Source organism: Hipposideros armiger, unplaced genomic scaffold (genome assembly GCF_001890085.2).
Source record: "Hipposideros armiger isolate ML-2016 unplaced genomic scaffold, ASM189008v1 scaffold_92, whole genome shotgun sequence".
Taxonomy (NCBI): Eukaryota; Metazoa; Chordata; class Mammalia; order Chiroptera; family Hipposideridae; genus Hipposideros; species Hipposideros armiger.
In genome coordinates, this window is record NW_017731442.1 from 1,404,544 (window position 1) to 1,421,385 (window position 16,842).

The 16,842-nt window shown below is 40.7% G+C and overlaps 1 protein-coding gene across 2 annotated transcripts in view; it reads right to left on the reverse strand.

The window, feature by feature from the left end:
• The window catches only part of INO80 (INO80 complex ATPase subunit), a 122,200-nt gene that overhangs the window by 21,677 nt on the left and 83,681 nt on the right, over positions 1-16,842 (reverse strand). For both annotated transcript variants that reach the window (XM_019645024.1, XM_019645023.1), the window contains exons 26-28: positions 16,416-16,641; positions 11,927-12,054; positions 1,194-1,288 (exon numbers count right to left, since the gene is read on the reverse strand). In XM_019645024.1, coding sequence (XP_019500569.1) covers positions 1,194-1,288; positions 11,927-12,054; positions 16,416-16,641 — 449 coding nt within the window. The remainder of the gene's footprint in view (positions 1-1,193; positions 1,289-11,926; positions 12,055-16,415; positions 16,642-16,842) is intronic.

Here is a 16,842-nt window from a genome sequence, read left to right on the forward strand (position 1 = left end):
GCTAGGTGAGAAGCTAAGTTAGGCCATTCACGCAGTTGGTCCAAGGCAGATCTTCCCTTCTATTGTTATTCAAATAGCCACCTAAATTCAGATGTAGTTTCAACTTAGAAGTTATTGGCCTGAGTATACACTGTAAACCAAAACATCAGGATATTTCTTCTTACCTGTGCTCTATTGTAAAGAATTGTGCAACAGCAAAAATTCTCAACCAGAAGGTATTATATTTGAAATATGGATTTGTTTTAAGCTAAATTGTTTAACAATTGAAATAAACCATGCTTTAAAACTGAAAGAAAGTAAAAACTGTAACCTACATACAAATGGCCGTGTGCTTAATTTTCTTCTCAAGAACGCAAAAGTTAAATATTAACAGACTATACAATTAGAGGCCAGAAATTCATAGTGTTCTGATTTATAAAACATTAAGAGCTGCTCTATTCCTTAGTTTTCCAGGTTTAAGGAAGAAAATGTAGGGTGGAGTTCAGCAGACCTGTCACTAGCAGAGCTTGGCTTTCTCTCCTTGGAGAGAGCAGTAACTAGACTCTGCTTATTACAAAGAGAACCTGCACTTAGGATAATTATGGCTCTGTAAGCCATCAGCATCCAGCAGGCAGTATTTGAAATTTCATAGGCTCATTATCAGGTAGAAGTACTGTAACTGAGAGGAGCCAGCTGAACAGAAAGCACACCACTGCAATTTGTCATACTGCACTGGATTACTACAATGCTAGAGGGGAAGCAGGAAAATGGAAGGTTGTTTTTTTTTAACTCATACAAAATAAAACAGGTAAGCAAAAACAAACTAAAGGCAACTATACGTCAACATCCAGATATAGCCACTGCGTGTTGTGGATTTAGGAATAAAGTCTTGTGGACTTTTTTCTACATACATATTATCCACATTAAGGAGGGTCTTGGGTCATACTCAGAAATCATTTCTTTTATTATCCAAAGAAATAGGTACTGATTTAGTAAGAAGTGGAGTTCAAATACAAAAATCATCAAGTATTCCTTTCTCTCTCTCTCTGAGATATGAACTGCTATAGACAGATTAAACTACCTCTTAAAATGGCAGGAACTATATACCATAATCACTTAACAATTTGAGATGTGTTGGTATTTCTTTTAAACTCACCATCTCAAGCATTAGAGGAAAATCAAACAAGGATTTTTCTAATTCCCATTAACATTACCTGTTCTGAAAATCAGCAACCATGTCCCGCCTCTCTGAGATCTTAGATGAGCCATCAAGCCTCATATAGGTATGCTTCCTGTAAACCATATATTCCTGCCAATCAAGAGTAAAAAGATGTAATCAGTCTGATGCAAATTACTGTATTCCAATTCCCATAAGCATCTACCCACCTTCTACCTCATCATCCATACTGGGGGCAAGTCATTAAATCCAGAATGAGGAGAAAGCAATCTCAAAAGTACAGGAATTCAATTTGTAAATGAGTTCATTGCCAGTGTATAAAAATCGAGGGTAACCTGAAGACGATGGCCACCCTCAGTTTCAACTTGGAAACTAATCTTACTCCTGCAGGTTTCATGAAAAAACAAACAAACCCCAAAAGGAAATGTCTAAGCCAAAATGGCTTTTCAGTACCAACCAGATGTTTCTCACAGCTATGAACTAAATAAGTAACACTCACCCTAATGTGTTTCTCCCCAGCAAACCCTTGCTGACCAAAGTCCTTGAATTTATAGCCTAAGCTTCCTTTTCTCAGCAGAGCATGCACCACTGTTAAGGGAGGCCTAAGTGTCAGAGTGAACGTTAAGATAAAGTGATTTAACATGGCAGAGAATCTTCTTGACATCATGTGTAAGAGAAATTACAACTTTTAAGAATGGAGAAGAGACTTTAAGAGATGCAGTGGAGAGGACATATATCCATTTTCAGAAGTTGCAATTCCTCTTACAGATGATATCCAAATGAACACTGATTTCCTCTTTCATTACTTCTGATTACATGGATTACATTTCAAAAAGTCCATTTGTAGAGAAACTATTATCAACAACACAGCTGCCTGTTGATAAAAAACACCATGAAACAGTTATTTCAATTCTAAAATAACTTCCCTCTTGAAAAACGCTAATTGTTTCAATGTTTGGGAGAGGCTTGTGTGAATTAATTTTCTGCGCAAATGTTCTTTTATTGCAATACTCTCGTAACTTATAGCTGGCTGGGTATTTCAGCACACATCATTGCTACAATTTGGTATGGCTGGTGCAGTGTGTATGTAGCAGCCTATTCTTAGAGCAAGTAAGTGCCAAAAACTCCTTAATGGCTTGGCAGAGGTCTCTGGCTAGGGTACCGGGAGGTGAAGCTGGTCGACACTGCAGAGAAGTTCATTGAGGCATACATCTTCACTGTGTTTTTTATATATGTATTTACTATTTCTTTCTGTCTCCAGGTCGTTCTTTAAGGGTTTTGATCACCAAAGAGGGGCAGAAAATATTCAGCCACAGTGAGCTTCAAGTTCACATTTAGTGAGTGGTATAGCCCTATAATGGACCAGGGTTAATGGCAGAAGAGTAGGGGTGTTTTAGATTAGGTGGAATTCGAGAAAGAAAGTGAAAAATGGTAGCATGATGATGGTTTTAAAGGTTTACTACCTTGGCAGCTAATCCAATCAGAGAATGCCACCATCCAGAAAAAAATAAGGAGATTATACAGACTGGCATCCTACAGATTTGGACTTTAACCAAAAGGCAGGCTTCTTGCACAGGCAGTATTTTGCCTTTTAAACCAGCACTTCTAACCTCAGTGACAGCACTGAGTGAATCTTCTTGTAGATCTTGCAGTTCACATCATTTATATACCAAGTTCAGCACAATACCAGAGATATATGTCCTAGACCATAATCAAACCAGCGCTAATTACAGAGAGCCTGTTACTGAGGCAACAGAAGTGAATCTTTTCAGTTTACTGCTCTCAGCCTTTGCTCTCTCACCCTGGGGAGTAGTGGATTTCAGAAGGCTTAGATGAGTTTAGATCCTATTTCAGTAAACAGCTTCAAAAACAACTAGTAAATGGACATGGAAAAAGCAGTTAAAAGCAGAGTAAGAGGAATGTCTATAATCCTCATGCCACGCCATAGAAAAACATCTAAAAGATATATCAAGACTAAGCTAAAAAAGCAATTCAATATTTCTCTCATTCACAAATTCTGGCTATACCAAAGCTATTCTAGATGTCTCTTTAAAATTCTAGGCTGTTTAGAAAAGATACTTAATCAAATGTTCATCTAGAAGGAAATGCCTAATTTCTTCCAACTGTTAATTTCAAGAACTGTGCCCACTTCCATTCCTAGTTGTTTTCCTAAGAGCCTACAAACATCTAATGTTTTAGTATTAAATTCAATTCTATTTTGTTAAAATAAAAACAGAAATTCTAACAACAAATTATTTGATAGTACTTATAGCACTTTTAGAACTTTAAAAACTGATCTCCACAAATAAATCTATCTCCACTTAACAATGAAAAAGCATCAAAAGGTTTTCTAAGATTCATTATAAGAGCCTTGCTTAATATATTCTTTTTAAAGCCAGCTGCTGATATCTGGTTAATTAGAAACTGTCTATTTGATGAGTTTTGCAGTTAGATATCATTTAAAGATGGCACAACTTTCCCACTCACCCCCCAACTCTCTGTAGTTCACTATCATGTCTGAGGACCACTGCTGCATGGTTACGGCTTGCTGATGGCTTTACTGTGGTTTATAGGAACTGTGTCATGCTTAGCACTCCTGTACATTAAAAAGGGCTTAGGGGACAGAAAGACTAACCATCAACCAGTCCTTCCTTACACTTGACACCCTGTAGAAACCAAAAGTATCTATCTCTCACCAAGTCTACTTTTGGTGTTTAGGAAAGGCTTAGAAAATGATCTACCAGGATGATTAAACTTCCTGGAGCCTTGTAACAAGAATTCCTTTTGCTCCACTTACAGCAGCAAAGAGAGAAGAGAAACCAAATATAGACCTTCTTCCTTTCCCAGAAGTCTCATAATTTAGTATCTGCCTTTAATTAAACAAATATGAACACCAGTACTCCTAAGTGGATTCTTGTGGATCAATAACTTCTAACCAAAGTAAGTTCTAATACCACTTGAACTAATAAAATAAAAATTATGGCTTTTAACATTTAGAAGTATTGAGACCTATACAGTTCTAGTAGATATTTTTAAAAATCATTAAAGAAGCCAAAGGGGTATGGACAAGATGTACTCTTGGCGTTTGAGTAGTGATTCTCGACCAGGATTAAAAACACCCATGCATGGACCCACCCCAGGGATTATGAGCTTGTAGGTCTAGGCTAGGGCTTGGATTGATTTATTTTTTAAAAGCTCCAAAGGTGATTGCAGTAGATACCCTTTATCTGCAGCTAGGAACAACCATTGTAGAGGGAAGGCAGGGCAGGTCCCTTAGAATCTTACTATTTCAGCATGGCCCTCAGGTGAGCAGCACTGGCAACACCTGAATTTGTTAGAAATTCGGAATTGAGGGGCACATCCAGACGCAGTGAATCAGAATTTACATTTTAACATGTGTAACTTGAAAGTACATTTAGGTTTGAGAAACACTGTTGTAGGACATATTCTTATGCTATTTTTAAAGCACTGGAACACTTTTTTTTCCCAAGCAAAATCTTATATGAAACCCCTCTAATATAAAATAGAAAACAACACTGTTATTCTGGTTGATGAAGAAGGGTAGGGAGTTGAGGGCCCCATCTGCTTAATCTCTTTCTAGGTCTCTTATCCTTGACCCCAACCCACCAGCTTAAATACAAGTTGAGAAAACAGGTTAGCTCTAGTTCACATCCTTCACTGCTCCGTTTTAGCAGTGGCATGCAAACAGAGGTATCAGCATAACTCAAAGTAGTTTCAGCAAGTGCCTCTCACTCCTTAAAGTATCCTAAATGAAAGCAAATATCCACAAACCCAATGGTGTAACACAAAGGGACTAGGTTCATCTTGAAGTAGTAGTGATAATGATGATGGCTAGCATTTACTGAGCATTTACTAAGTGACAATCACTATTCCATGTATTTTACTTGGTTTTGTTCATCTAATCCTCACTCCAGCCTTTAAAGGTAGGTGTTATTATTGTCTCTACCATTTTACAGACGTCACGTAAGGTCTCTAAAGCGACACAGGCAGTAGGTATTAAGAGTTAGGATTGGAACTCAGGTAGACTGAGCCTTTGGCTTAACCCTTCTACTGCTTCCCAAATGGAACAGAAGCTCACCACCACTAGGAAAAAGGGGGTAGGGTGGGGTGAGAAGCCCCATAAGGTTCTTAGTATATTCAGTCCATAACCCCCATTCATCATCGTCATAAGGATAATTGGGCACTTGAAAAAATAAAGCCAAATGCTTATATATCTATATCATGAACTTCCACTCTCAGACTTCTTTTCCTCAAAGTTGCCTCTGATGTTCATTTAACCCAATTTCACTTCCATAAAACCACCTGAGGGAAAGACTCAGTATGATCCACAAACCTGCAGACAAGTTGTAACCATTTCCTGGACATACCCCTTTCCATCTTTGGGGTTTATCACCAGAAAAAAGTCAGGCTCTTCTCAATGTCTATTACAACTTCTCTGTTGTCCAGGTGAATCGCACCAAATGAGTGAAAAATGGCAGTCATTCTTCCCTTATCTCATTCAGAGCGCTGTGGAGCAAGCCTGATCACAAGGCATTCACAGGCCCACCATAATCTGCCTTCACACTACTTGTGTTATTTCCTTTTCTCCTATACCATATGCTCGTCACAGTAAACGATTCCCCCAAATGTCTTCCACCTTCCCATCTCTGTGCCTTTTTACATCTGGCTTTTTTAGTCTGGAATGCCCTTCTCCCTGATGGCTGAAATTCTATTTAACTTCAGTTCAGATGTCATTGCTTATGTGAAGCCTTCCTCAAGCGACCCAGTTAGAAAAAATGTATCCCTCCTGCTATCTTCAGCTCTGATCAGGCTTCACTTTTGGCCTCAGTATCAAGGTACATTTGACAGTTATTTGTGAAACACACACACACCCTCTCCAACAGATACATTTCTTGCAGTGAAAGACCACATTTACTGGTATTTACATCTGCCTAGCACGATGCCTTGCTTACAGTTGGCATGAAAAAGAAATGAACTGGGCCGGTCAAGTGGCTCATTGGTTAAAAGTTGGCTTGGGAGCACGAGCTCTGAGCAGCAGGGCCGCCGGTTCAGATCTCACATGGGCCAATGATGTTGCGCCCTCTACAGCTAAGATGGTGAACAACAGCTCGACCTGGAGGTGGGCTGCTTGCTGTGACTCGATGGCGTAGGCTGCAGTGGGCTGCCGAGAAATGGCCGTCCAATGGCGGGCGACTGATCTGCCTCAGCTGGGAAGAGTGCAATGATCACAAAACCAACATGGGCCAGTGAAGCGACGTCCTCCACAACTAGACTGAAGAACAAAAGGACAGCAACTTGTCTGTTCCCCTTCCCTGACTCCCCAACGCTGTTCTCCTCCCCCAATTCCCCAATAAAATCTTTAAAAAAAAAAAAGAACTAAACAGAATAAATATAGTTTGGTTGTAAGCTGACACATTTCCTTCTATCATTCTTAAGAACTAATGAAAATACTAGTTAATTTGCTTTTCATTTCATGGTACAGTTTTAGAATATTCAGCTTTCCAGTATGTTCAGAGTCCAGAGTGCTAACCATTACACCATGGAACCCTTCCCAGTATGTTCAGAATCATAGCTCCCAAAGGTAACTTGGAGTTCTATGAGGAGCCAGATCATAAATGATAGAAAGTCTGTTCAGCATGAATCCTTCCCTAGTGAGGTACTTGCTGACTGGGCAAGTTATACAACCCAGTGTCTCAAATATCACCATTAGCTATGGATTATCTGGATTTAATTCTGCATTGCACTATTTTCATATATTGGTGCAATTCAAGATTTGTCTGGGTTTCGTACTTAATAATCACACCACATGCAGCACCAGTTGGCTGACCCTTTCCAAGTACTTTTGCTGTATTGCATAGAAAATTCTGAGGCTTATTTCCTTAAACTATAGACTCAGTTGCTTGATGCAATAGGAATGAATCTCAAAAGAGATGACCCAGAGATAATATAAGTCATCTGTAGGCGACTACTAGAATTGGGGTGGGCGAGAGGGTGGGAGGGAGAGGTATGTGCAGGGAAGAGGTCCCAAAGTAGGGTAAAAATGATGGTGGTAAGAAAATTTTTGTCTGACATCCAGTTGGATACCACCATCCCAATTGCACAGGGGCTATGTCTGTTTCCATAGTACCCCTACCAGCCAAGAACCTGTAGGTGATTCCAAAAATATAAAATAAACCCGTAACATACATTTAGTGATCTATCATACCCTCCCCTATTTATGTCCGTGATTTCTGCCCATGGCACACTAAAAATTTCTGGCCCTGGAAATTAAGCAGTCTCCTTTTTTATCCTCTATCCAGAAATACTATTTGGATACCATTTGGATAAAGCATTTCAGATTACAGAGTTCTTTTTGGAAGAAGATCTGATATATTCACAAGAAATTTAAATTAAAGTCAGATTTTTGCCCAAGAGAAAGAAGCTATCAATCACTTTAGAAAATACTGAGCAAATACTAAGTGCCCAAATCTAGTATTTCTCACAAGACGGAAACCTAGCCATATAGAAGTATGTGAACTTTTACTGTCTTCTAGTTCTTCTGAGTCCCAGAAATAGACAAACAGCCAAGGAAGGCTAAAGCACATAACAAAAAACCCAAAAAGGCTGCTGTATAAAAGACATGCTGACATGTTTCACACTCTACAATAGAGCTTCAATGCCCCCTGTGAGTTTCTAACTTTGGTTCTACTACAAGCTTTTCTTTCCCTCATTGACATACCGAGTACAGAGTGTCAAGGGACAAAGAGAATCCTGAAAACAAAAATTAAAAAATAAAAATTTAAAACACAAATAAAAACCACAACAATTTGCAAATAAATCAGCAAGGCTAGGGTCAAGGTATTTTTTTTAAAGAAAAGGTCAAGTGTACTCAAGGGAAAGCATCTATATAGAAGGGCTATTCCTTAGGGTTCATGTACCAGGTCATATTTTAAAGCTGAAACATGGCTCTAATGAATGTTTATAGTAAAAGAGTCCATTATGAGAGTGACTTAAAGCTTAAAATACTATTTGAAAAGGTAAAGAAATGTAGACCTAACACTGCACTGTTCCAAGATCCACAATATATTTGCATTTCAATAAATGATTAAACATATACTAAACATTGTGGGTATTTTAAGTCCATACCCACAAAATAAATTTTGTTTGTGGACTAACCTCTTGGAATACAGAATGTGGTTCATTTGGGTAAATAATATTAAAACAAATAAATTGACAAAAATAGAATGAACTTGTAGGAACTTCAATGTTGAAGGAAAAAGAAAAGTGTAGTATAAGGAAACTAGACAACAATTTCATTTTAGTTTTTCAGTAAAACATACAACCAGCTGTAACATTTTCTGGCTTCAGCATCCTAGATGTATGTTATACATATGGCTAAGGAATGTTAGCAGTTGTGAAATGCAGGCTTTGAATTTGTTTTTTCTTAATTTAGAATTCCCCATAGAGAGATTTAACTACATTTAGAGAAGATTTTCAAGCTGCCTTGTTTGCAAAACCTACCCACAAAGTCCACAGCCCCTTCCCTTTCAAAAAACCTGCTGGATTAGAGAGATAGGAAGTGACCCTGGTGGGTAAGGTTTACAGCACTGGCCCTGAATAAAACTCATGATCATATTTTGATTTACTTATTTTAGTAATATTTATGAGTACCTATAATATAGGAAAGGGGCATGAGGACTACTTTCACAGCAGAAGAAACCAAGAGGTTGGATTCCAAGCCTGCAGCCCGTGTGTGTTAGGCACAGGACTTGGGCAGATGTTAATCAATCACACAGAACAGACCATCGGAAGCCTAGTGAGCAAAGAGATTCCATTATGGACATTCCTGTAATTAAGCCCATTACAAACTAGCCCCAGGCTGTACCTTACAGAAGTTAAAGGTAACCCTGCCCCTATTCTTGTACCTTGCAGAAGTTCCCCATACCAATAAGTTTTCCGTGGAAACAAGAAGCCCTAGCCGGCAGACGGAGGATGTCTCTCTTTCACTAGCAACTAGAGACCACCACTCTGAGTGTGGGGAGGCCTTTCCTTTCTCTTCTTATTTACTCTCTGCTAAATAAACTTACGTTTACTTTAAACTCTGTACCAGCTCACATTTGCATTCTTTCCTGCACAAAGCCAAGGACCCTATTTTCCTGTAGCACCTAGAAGTGTGTGACATACAGAATGATGGACTAAAATGCAGGACTGTGCCAAACTTAAACCAGACCACTCACCTTCATCTACCAGAGTCAGCTTATTTTTTGGTGGCTTACCCACCTTCCCTTAAACTTCCCTGTAAGATGAACCAACTTTTAGGACTCTGTAATGTACTTATACAGCCTTGAAAAAGGAAAGGTCATCACCTCCCTTAAAAAATCCATACCATATTGCTTTTTCTATAACTCTCAGCAGTGTAAAGTCACTACTTCACCTACACTACCCTGACTCTTCAGGGCAAGTCAAGTACACTTTACCTAAGAGCCCCCCTGAAGGTGAGTTACCGTATTCCCCCATGTATAAGACGCACCCTTTTCCGAAAAATTTGGGGTCTAAAAACTGGGTGCGTCTTATACAATGGTTGTAGTTTTTTAACTTGCATTTCCAGCTGAGAACGAGGCAATATATGAAGATAGTGATTCATCATCAGAGACAGACGAGGACAAGCTAATGGTTGGAAGTTTTGACAGTGATGAGGAGTCGTATGAATTTTATGATGAATAAACCTTGAGTTCAATAACTTTATGTAACACCTTTTTTTTTCTTCCCAAATTTTGGGCCCCAAAATTAAGGTGCGTCTTATACATGGAGAAATACGGTACTCATATTGTTTTGGCATCACTGCTTCGAACAGAACATTACAGATGCAGGCAGTCCTTTTATTTTGAATTACTGCTGTTAGGACCTTTAACAGAGTCAAGATTTACATCAAACACAATGGCTTAATCACCTCTCTTACAGTCACTTATAAGCATCTTCCATCATTTAGAAATAGGTAACTTACTCATAATACAAACCAGAAAGTGTGGCTTGTTGACAACATTCACTATATTCACTTGTTTCAAACCTATGACTTAGTAATTAAATTTACTTTGAATATCATTTATGTCTCTTCCTAAAAGAAGTTGCCAGGTTATTTAAAAAGAGCCTGCCACCAAATTCAAATAAATTCATTGCAAAATTCAGCAAGCCAGCGTTGGTTTCCAAAGAACCTAAAAATTCTTCCCTATCGCTACCCTTCATTCTTTCTGTACCGATATGATCCCCACTCCCTTATTCTGAGATAGGGGTAATCATGGTTCAATTTCCATTTATTTATTATCAACTACTCCCTGGAGTAGCAGGGTTAGAATAGGAAGCATTACATATATAAAACCCACGAAAAATCATGAGAATAATTTATATACTACTGACATCCAAGTGTCAGCCTCTCGACCAGCATCTCTCCAACTTTCTTACACTAGAGATTTACTCTAGTGGTTTCTGATTATTTGTCCTCACTTTCACTCTCCTGTTTCTATGTCCATGGCTTCCTCTCTCTCAAGTAACAAGTGACGACTCACACAACAAGAAAGCAGAGAGAATGTCAACAGAGAGGTAACTAAAGAAACAAAAGCTGCCTTGCACAGTAAGACACCGCTGAATCTATCACTATAACCCAGGGATTGTCAACTTTGGTTGCATATTAGAATCACCTTGGGAGCTTTTAAGTATCTTGATACCTAGGCTGCCTCCAAACTTATTAAGTAAGAATCTCTGGGGATAGGACCAGACATCAGTATTTGTTAAAGCTTCCCGAGGAGATTGCAATATGTAGTCAAGTTGAGAACCACTACATTAACTCAGGTTGAGTAGCCACGTTCTGGATTTCTTAAATAGAGAATTGTGGGGAGCCAGCTGGGATCAGCCAGGGACACTGAGGCTGTAAGCTGTCAAGCTACAGGCCTCCATGTTAGGGTGAGCAGCTCGAGAGCAGCTTAAAAGTTACAGACCAGAGCTGCAGTAAGGGTTAAGCCTGGCAGCTGGCAAGCTTGCTGACTCGTCTCCACTGTGCCCCTGACTCAATTCCACTGTGCCCCTGAAGAAGAGCAGCCAACGTCACACACAACCTTAAAAGTTACAGAGTGGATAGTCATCCTGTTAACAGTTTCTACTTGTTATACTTTGTTCCACCTCGGGAAGATTGCTTCCAAGGGAACTGTCCCCTAAGAGGAGGGAACTACTCCTTCAAGGTCCCAAAAACCTCCTACTCTAGATAAGTTACATTTGCTACAAAAGCTGAGTACAAATATTAAATGAGGCCACTCTCTGCCATCAGCATTGAGTGGACCTCCCATTCCCAGCTTTTGTCTCTGCCTCTTTCTTCGTCTCCCACCCAATCCTCCCAGGTGCGCTCCTGGATGACGAGTCAGGAGCGCTCATTTGGCGCACGGGTCACATCAGAGAATCCCAACTCTTGTTTTCCATACAGAATTTCAGAGGACTTTTCAAGAAATTCCTAGGTTCTGATCTACTTTAAAATGAGGGACTTTCTTCCCTAGTAAAGTAAAGAAGTTAGTGGTGTTCTGGCTCATTGTTACAAGGAGGGAGGCAGAAACCCTTTGCATACGCGTCCAGCTGCCAGGAACTGCTTCTCCTCCTTTATAGACAGTAAAATCACAAAGACGAGTTTTGAGTTCCCACTAAGCAGACCTGATATTAGTCATAGACATCTGATTCCTGAAAGTTAAACGTCAAAGTGTCCTAGGTCACCAAGGTTTCTTCTCCTACCTCAAGAAGGTCTATCATCCTGGTCATCTGGGAGTAGATAAGGACCCTGTGTCCTTGAGACTTGAGCCGAGTCAGCAGGACATCAAGGGCATACAGCTTCCCACTGTCAGTGATGAGGCTCTCCTTGCCTATGGAGAAGAAAAGGGGGAAGGGGGAAACTATTTAATGGAAGCAACAAAATCACTCACTGCAAAGCTGTATGCAGCCCAGATTACTACAACCAGGATGCTTAACATCCTGAGAGCAGGCAAGTACTACAGAGAAGAATGCAAAGCAGTGTTAAAACATGACCCAGTAGTGCTCTGGGAAGAAATATCCTGAAAGGGGGAGGCATAGGTTCCCTCCCAACTGAGAGTTCCCAATCAGACATAGGCATTTGAAAGCTTCCCTGCTCCAATCCTTACTCAAGGGACAGCAGGTACACATGGACATCTAAGAGTGACGCCCATGTCGTATCTGCTGCAAGTGACCTGAGAGACTTAATGTGTCTTTGTCCATCCTAGATATCTGTTTCTGCTGTTCTGTGGCTCCATGGTTTACCCTCTGAAAGCACGAGCATGTAAAGAAACAAGGGCTGCTCCTGCCTGCCCCTGGAGAAACTTAAAACACCAAGAAACACAAATGAACATACCCACTTCTTCCCTTTTAAAAAAAAACCCAAAACTCCCTCTCCTGGATGGTTTCCAATAGGTTGGCTGGTAAATGTCATTACACTAAGCCGTAATTCAATAAAGACACTAGGGATCGTTCAGTTTTTCAGAAAGATGGACTTTGAGTTTCTGTGAAATGGAAGCTGCTTTCACTCACTAACTGGTGCTGTCTCCTTCCTCTTCCCATTAAAAAAAAAAAATCATTTCAGCCAAAGATCTTTAAAGAACACTTAACTCACAAATTTTCATCTTATCCATTCAGTATCATTCAACTCCCATCACATTTCAGGAAGGAGAGTTTCCTGTTTGCAGACTGGTCTATAAACATGCGCTGAACAATTGCTGTTATTAAGGGGGGAAGAGATGAGGCTTAAGGGGTTGGGAGATTTAAGTGTGTACATGGAAGTGACTATGGGACACAAAAAGGAAGAGAGGAAGGCTAGAGATATTACATAAACAACCAACAACTAAAATTAAAAAAGAAAACTGTTAAGAAAAACGTACTGTCTATCTTTAGTTTCTGGGTTTGAACCCATAGTTTCTCCTCAGAACTGCAGAGCAATCCAAAAGTTCTCAACGGTCATGTCTCAGTTCTTGCCACTATTTGCCAAGTACACAATTATTGTATAAACTGAATGAGAACGGATGTGCTGACAACACCATAACAAATCACCAGCCACTCTGTTTTTGCTACAAAGCCCCAGGTCCTGGATGTTTACTCCTCTGCACTGCAGCCTGCCTTTTCCCACCTTCGGACCGCTGCCAGGCCACATCTTTCCCTCCACCCCCGCCCCTGAGGTTGCGGCACACACCTTTGTTCAGCCTCTTTGTTTGGTCCTGTTTAGATTACTGAAGTGCTCTTCTTTTTGTTGGTCTCCTTACCAACACAATCAAATGACTGCAGCTGGGACACAAGCGACTGCTAAGTCCTGTCCCTGGCACCAGACAAGAAGGCCTGTATAAATTCCAGGTCTGATCAGGCAGCAATGCTTTCATAACTAATTCAAGGTTTTCTTCTTGTCACAATTACCCTTCTCCTTTATTTGGATTCCCTGGGGTTCCTCAATTTTGATACCTCCTAAACATTCCCCACAGAGCTACGGATCAGCTTTAGACAATAAGATTATTTTCTCATTAAAAGCACAGGAAGGTGGAAAAAAAAAAGAGAGAGAGAAAGAAGCCCATATATTTATCAGACACTGAGCAAGAGTGGGCAAGCTAAGCTCATCAGATTTCTGCAGCCTGCTTATCTTCTCTCTCCATTCGCATAGACTCCCTCAACACAAATATTTAAGTGTATCCAAATCTGTCTTGTGTCTAAATTTTGAGAAGCTTTAATTTCATCTCAAAATTATGATTCAGTGGTTTTCACACATTCCTCCTTCCCACATCTACTTTACTGTGCTAACCAGAATGAACTGATGCTAGGATTCAGAAAGCTCAGAGGTGGCAATGCGCATACACTTAGATGGAAGGAACTCTGATGCGCCTGAAAGAAGCACGAAGTGGTACCTGTTGTTAGCTTGTTATTGTGTAGGTGGGAGAGGCGGAAGTGGACAGACTAGATTTCTTTGGACTGCCCTGAAGGAAAAGGCTGAGAAGAAAGAGACTTCAAGTAATAGCCTTAAAATACTTAAGCAATGAACATTTCTGCATCTCCGGTGAGCATGCTAGACAGAGGAAGTCAGCCTGCAGTATTTATGTCCTTAGAAAGATATGCAGAAGAATTGCTTTCTTTCTCTGTACACACCGGTGTCTCCTGGGCCTGGCACCCATTACCCAATTTGTTTTGAGCTACCAAAGCTACACTGGACAACAGCAAACCTGTAGCTAAGCAGGGTGTAAATCCAAGAAGAACACAATTTCCTAGAAAATAGGCTGATTCTGCCAAGTCAAACCTGTGCCCAGCCCTTTTTTAAAAACAAGAGCTCAAAAACTGTGGAAATGAACAGACCTACTTTCTTGCAATCTTTCCTACAATTCTATGGTACAATCATATAGCATTTTTACTTAGCTACAAGTTCTTACTGACCACAGTGTAAGATCCTGCTCAGAGATCAAGCGAATGTATCCCATGGCAGTAAAATCAGGCTAACAGATTAAATAATACCGCCTATTTTACCAAGGAGAGGAGACTTTTGAAGGGATTGTATATCCTTCTCCTGGTGAAACATGGAGACGCATTCAAGGTGTGAAATCCAGGAGATTTTGGTTAGCCTCTCAAGGGATGCAATGGAACCAACTCTTCTCAGGCAAACAGAAAATATAAAAATATAGAGGAAAGAGATATAAAACACAAGTTCCAGTGACCTCCCCCGCTCCTCCCCGCCCCTCGCTGCCCTGCCCCAGCCAGTCTACAGAGCACAATAGGGTCAGTGAGGAGCTGGTTGGTTCTCACAGTAAACAGCCAGTGAGGCTGGTGCTTTTTATCGATGCAAAAAGAACTCAGACACTTCCTGCTATTTAAACAAGGTCCATTTTTCTTTCAAAGAACAGGAAAAGCCACAAGAGATTCCCACAGCACCAGCAATAAGCCTTCTACTCCTGTACTGGGAACTAAGCAGTCAGAATGAAGAAGGGAGAAAGAAGGAACAAGGTGTTGTCTTGCTTCTTTCAAAGCCTGTGCTCATCTTCTACCTACAATTCTGTCGTTTCCATTCCTGCTGGATCCTATCCCTCCATTCCCACCAGTGTTCAGGCATGCCTTACACTTGGCCTTTCCCCTCATTTTCCAACAATATACCTTCACCCACTGCTTTCACATGTTCCAAGTCAGCTATGAGGCCATTTAAAATATTGCTCTCATAGATCCCAAACAAACTGCATCTTCCAGGTCAAAGCACCTAACAGGTTGATCTGAAGTCTCTTGACACTTGACAAAGTTAACATTAAAATGGAAAAACTGGGCCTTAAACCCTTGAATCCAGTTATCTCTTTTTGTTTGTTTGTTTTGGGTTTTTTTTTAGCTGAGCCATCCTGCTACCCGTTGGCAGCTCAGCGGCAGCTCAGCTCGGGCCAGGACTCAAACCACTGTTGCTCAGAGCTCGCACTCTTGAGCGAGCTCTTAACCAACTGAGCCACTCAGCCAGCCCTTCCATTTATCTTTTAGAACCAGCAGATTCTGTTTTGAACACTGAGCTCTAGTTTACTTCAGTTACATGCCAATAAGATGAATACAATCAAAGCATCGGAGAACTTGGAAAACCCAAACTAACACAGCAGCTCTAAGCTACCGCTCTAGTTTGCTAGCAGGTGTAAGCCAAGAACATGAGCCTATGAACCCTGTGTTTAATTTCCTTAAAAGTCGTCTCACTAAAGCAAAGTTGAAAACCTAGTTTCCTTTTAATCTACCACCCTGACCCTGGGAGGTCTGGGAATCCGCTAGCCTTTTGGCACAAAACACACTGTTTTTCTTCTGGTTATCACTCAAATCTCTAGTGCTTCGGGCAGGACACTGTTTATGCTACTTAACTAGGCTTTCTGTGAGTGACGACATTCTCATTCATCCCACTGGCAGCTGCACGAGACAACTGTACTCACTCGACCTGGAGTCTTTCCTACCAAGTTCATTTCTGCCCCCTACCCCTTTTTGTAAGAGTGGCGTTCCTTGCTCAGCTGTAAGCTTATTAAAGGCAAGTATTTAAGCACAAATCTAAAAAACATTTCTCTCTATTCAAGTCACGAATTACTTAAGTATTCTTATGTTACTAAGGGCATAACAGAAAATAGAGAACCCCCAAAACTTTGAATTCCAAATATCTGAAACCACCACAAGGAAGATTCCCTGGTTCTCCTCTTGTCAAAGCTGGGAACATATTTCAAGAGAATGGAGGCCTCACCTGGAATCCTGATGAAAGACCAGCCATTCCGAGGCCTGATGCTCCACAGTCCTCCAGCTGGCTCTGGGAAGAACTGGGATCGTCGATTTAGCCAGTCTGCTGCCAGTTCAGGGGCTCCATTCAACAAACACTGCTTGGCTGCCAGACTCCCTCCTTCCTTCAACACGCGCCGCTCATATTCTGCACTTCGGTCATTGCAGTAGGAGTCCAATGGCACTGCGGTGACCTGCAAGCCAAGATTCAAATGAGATGGCTCTCTCACAGTTTCCACACCCACTAAGCCTTTCGGGAGCCTCAACTCTGAAATCAGACTAACATGGTAATTCTTAGGCTCATGGTTTTACCTTCCCTGTGCTAACACACTAAGCTGCCCCTATTAACTGACTTAGCGAGCTTTCCCAGGGAAAAGGCCAACCTCTTATAACAT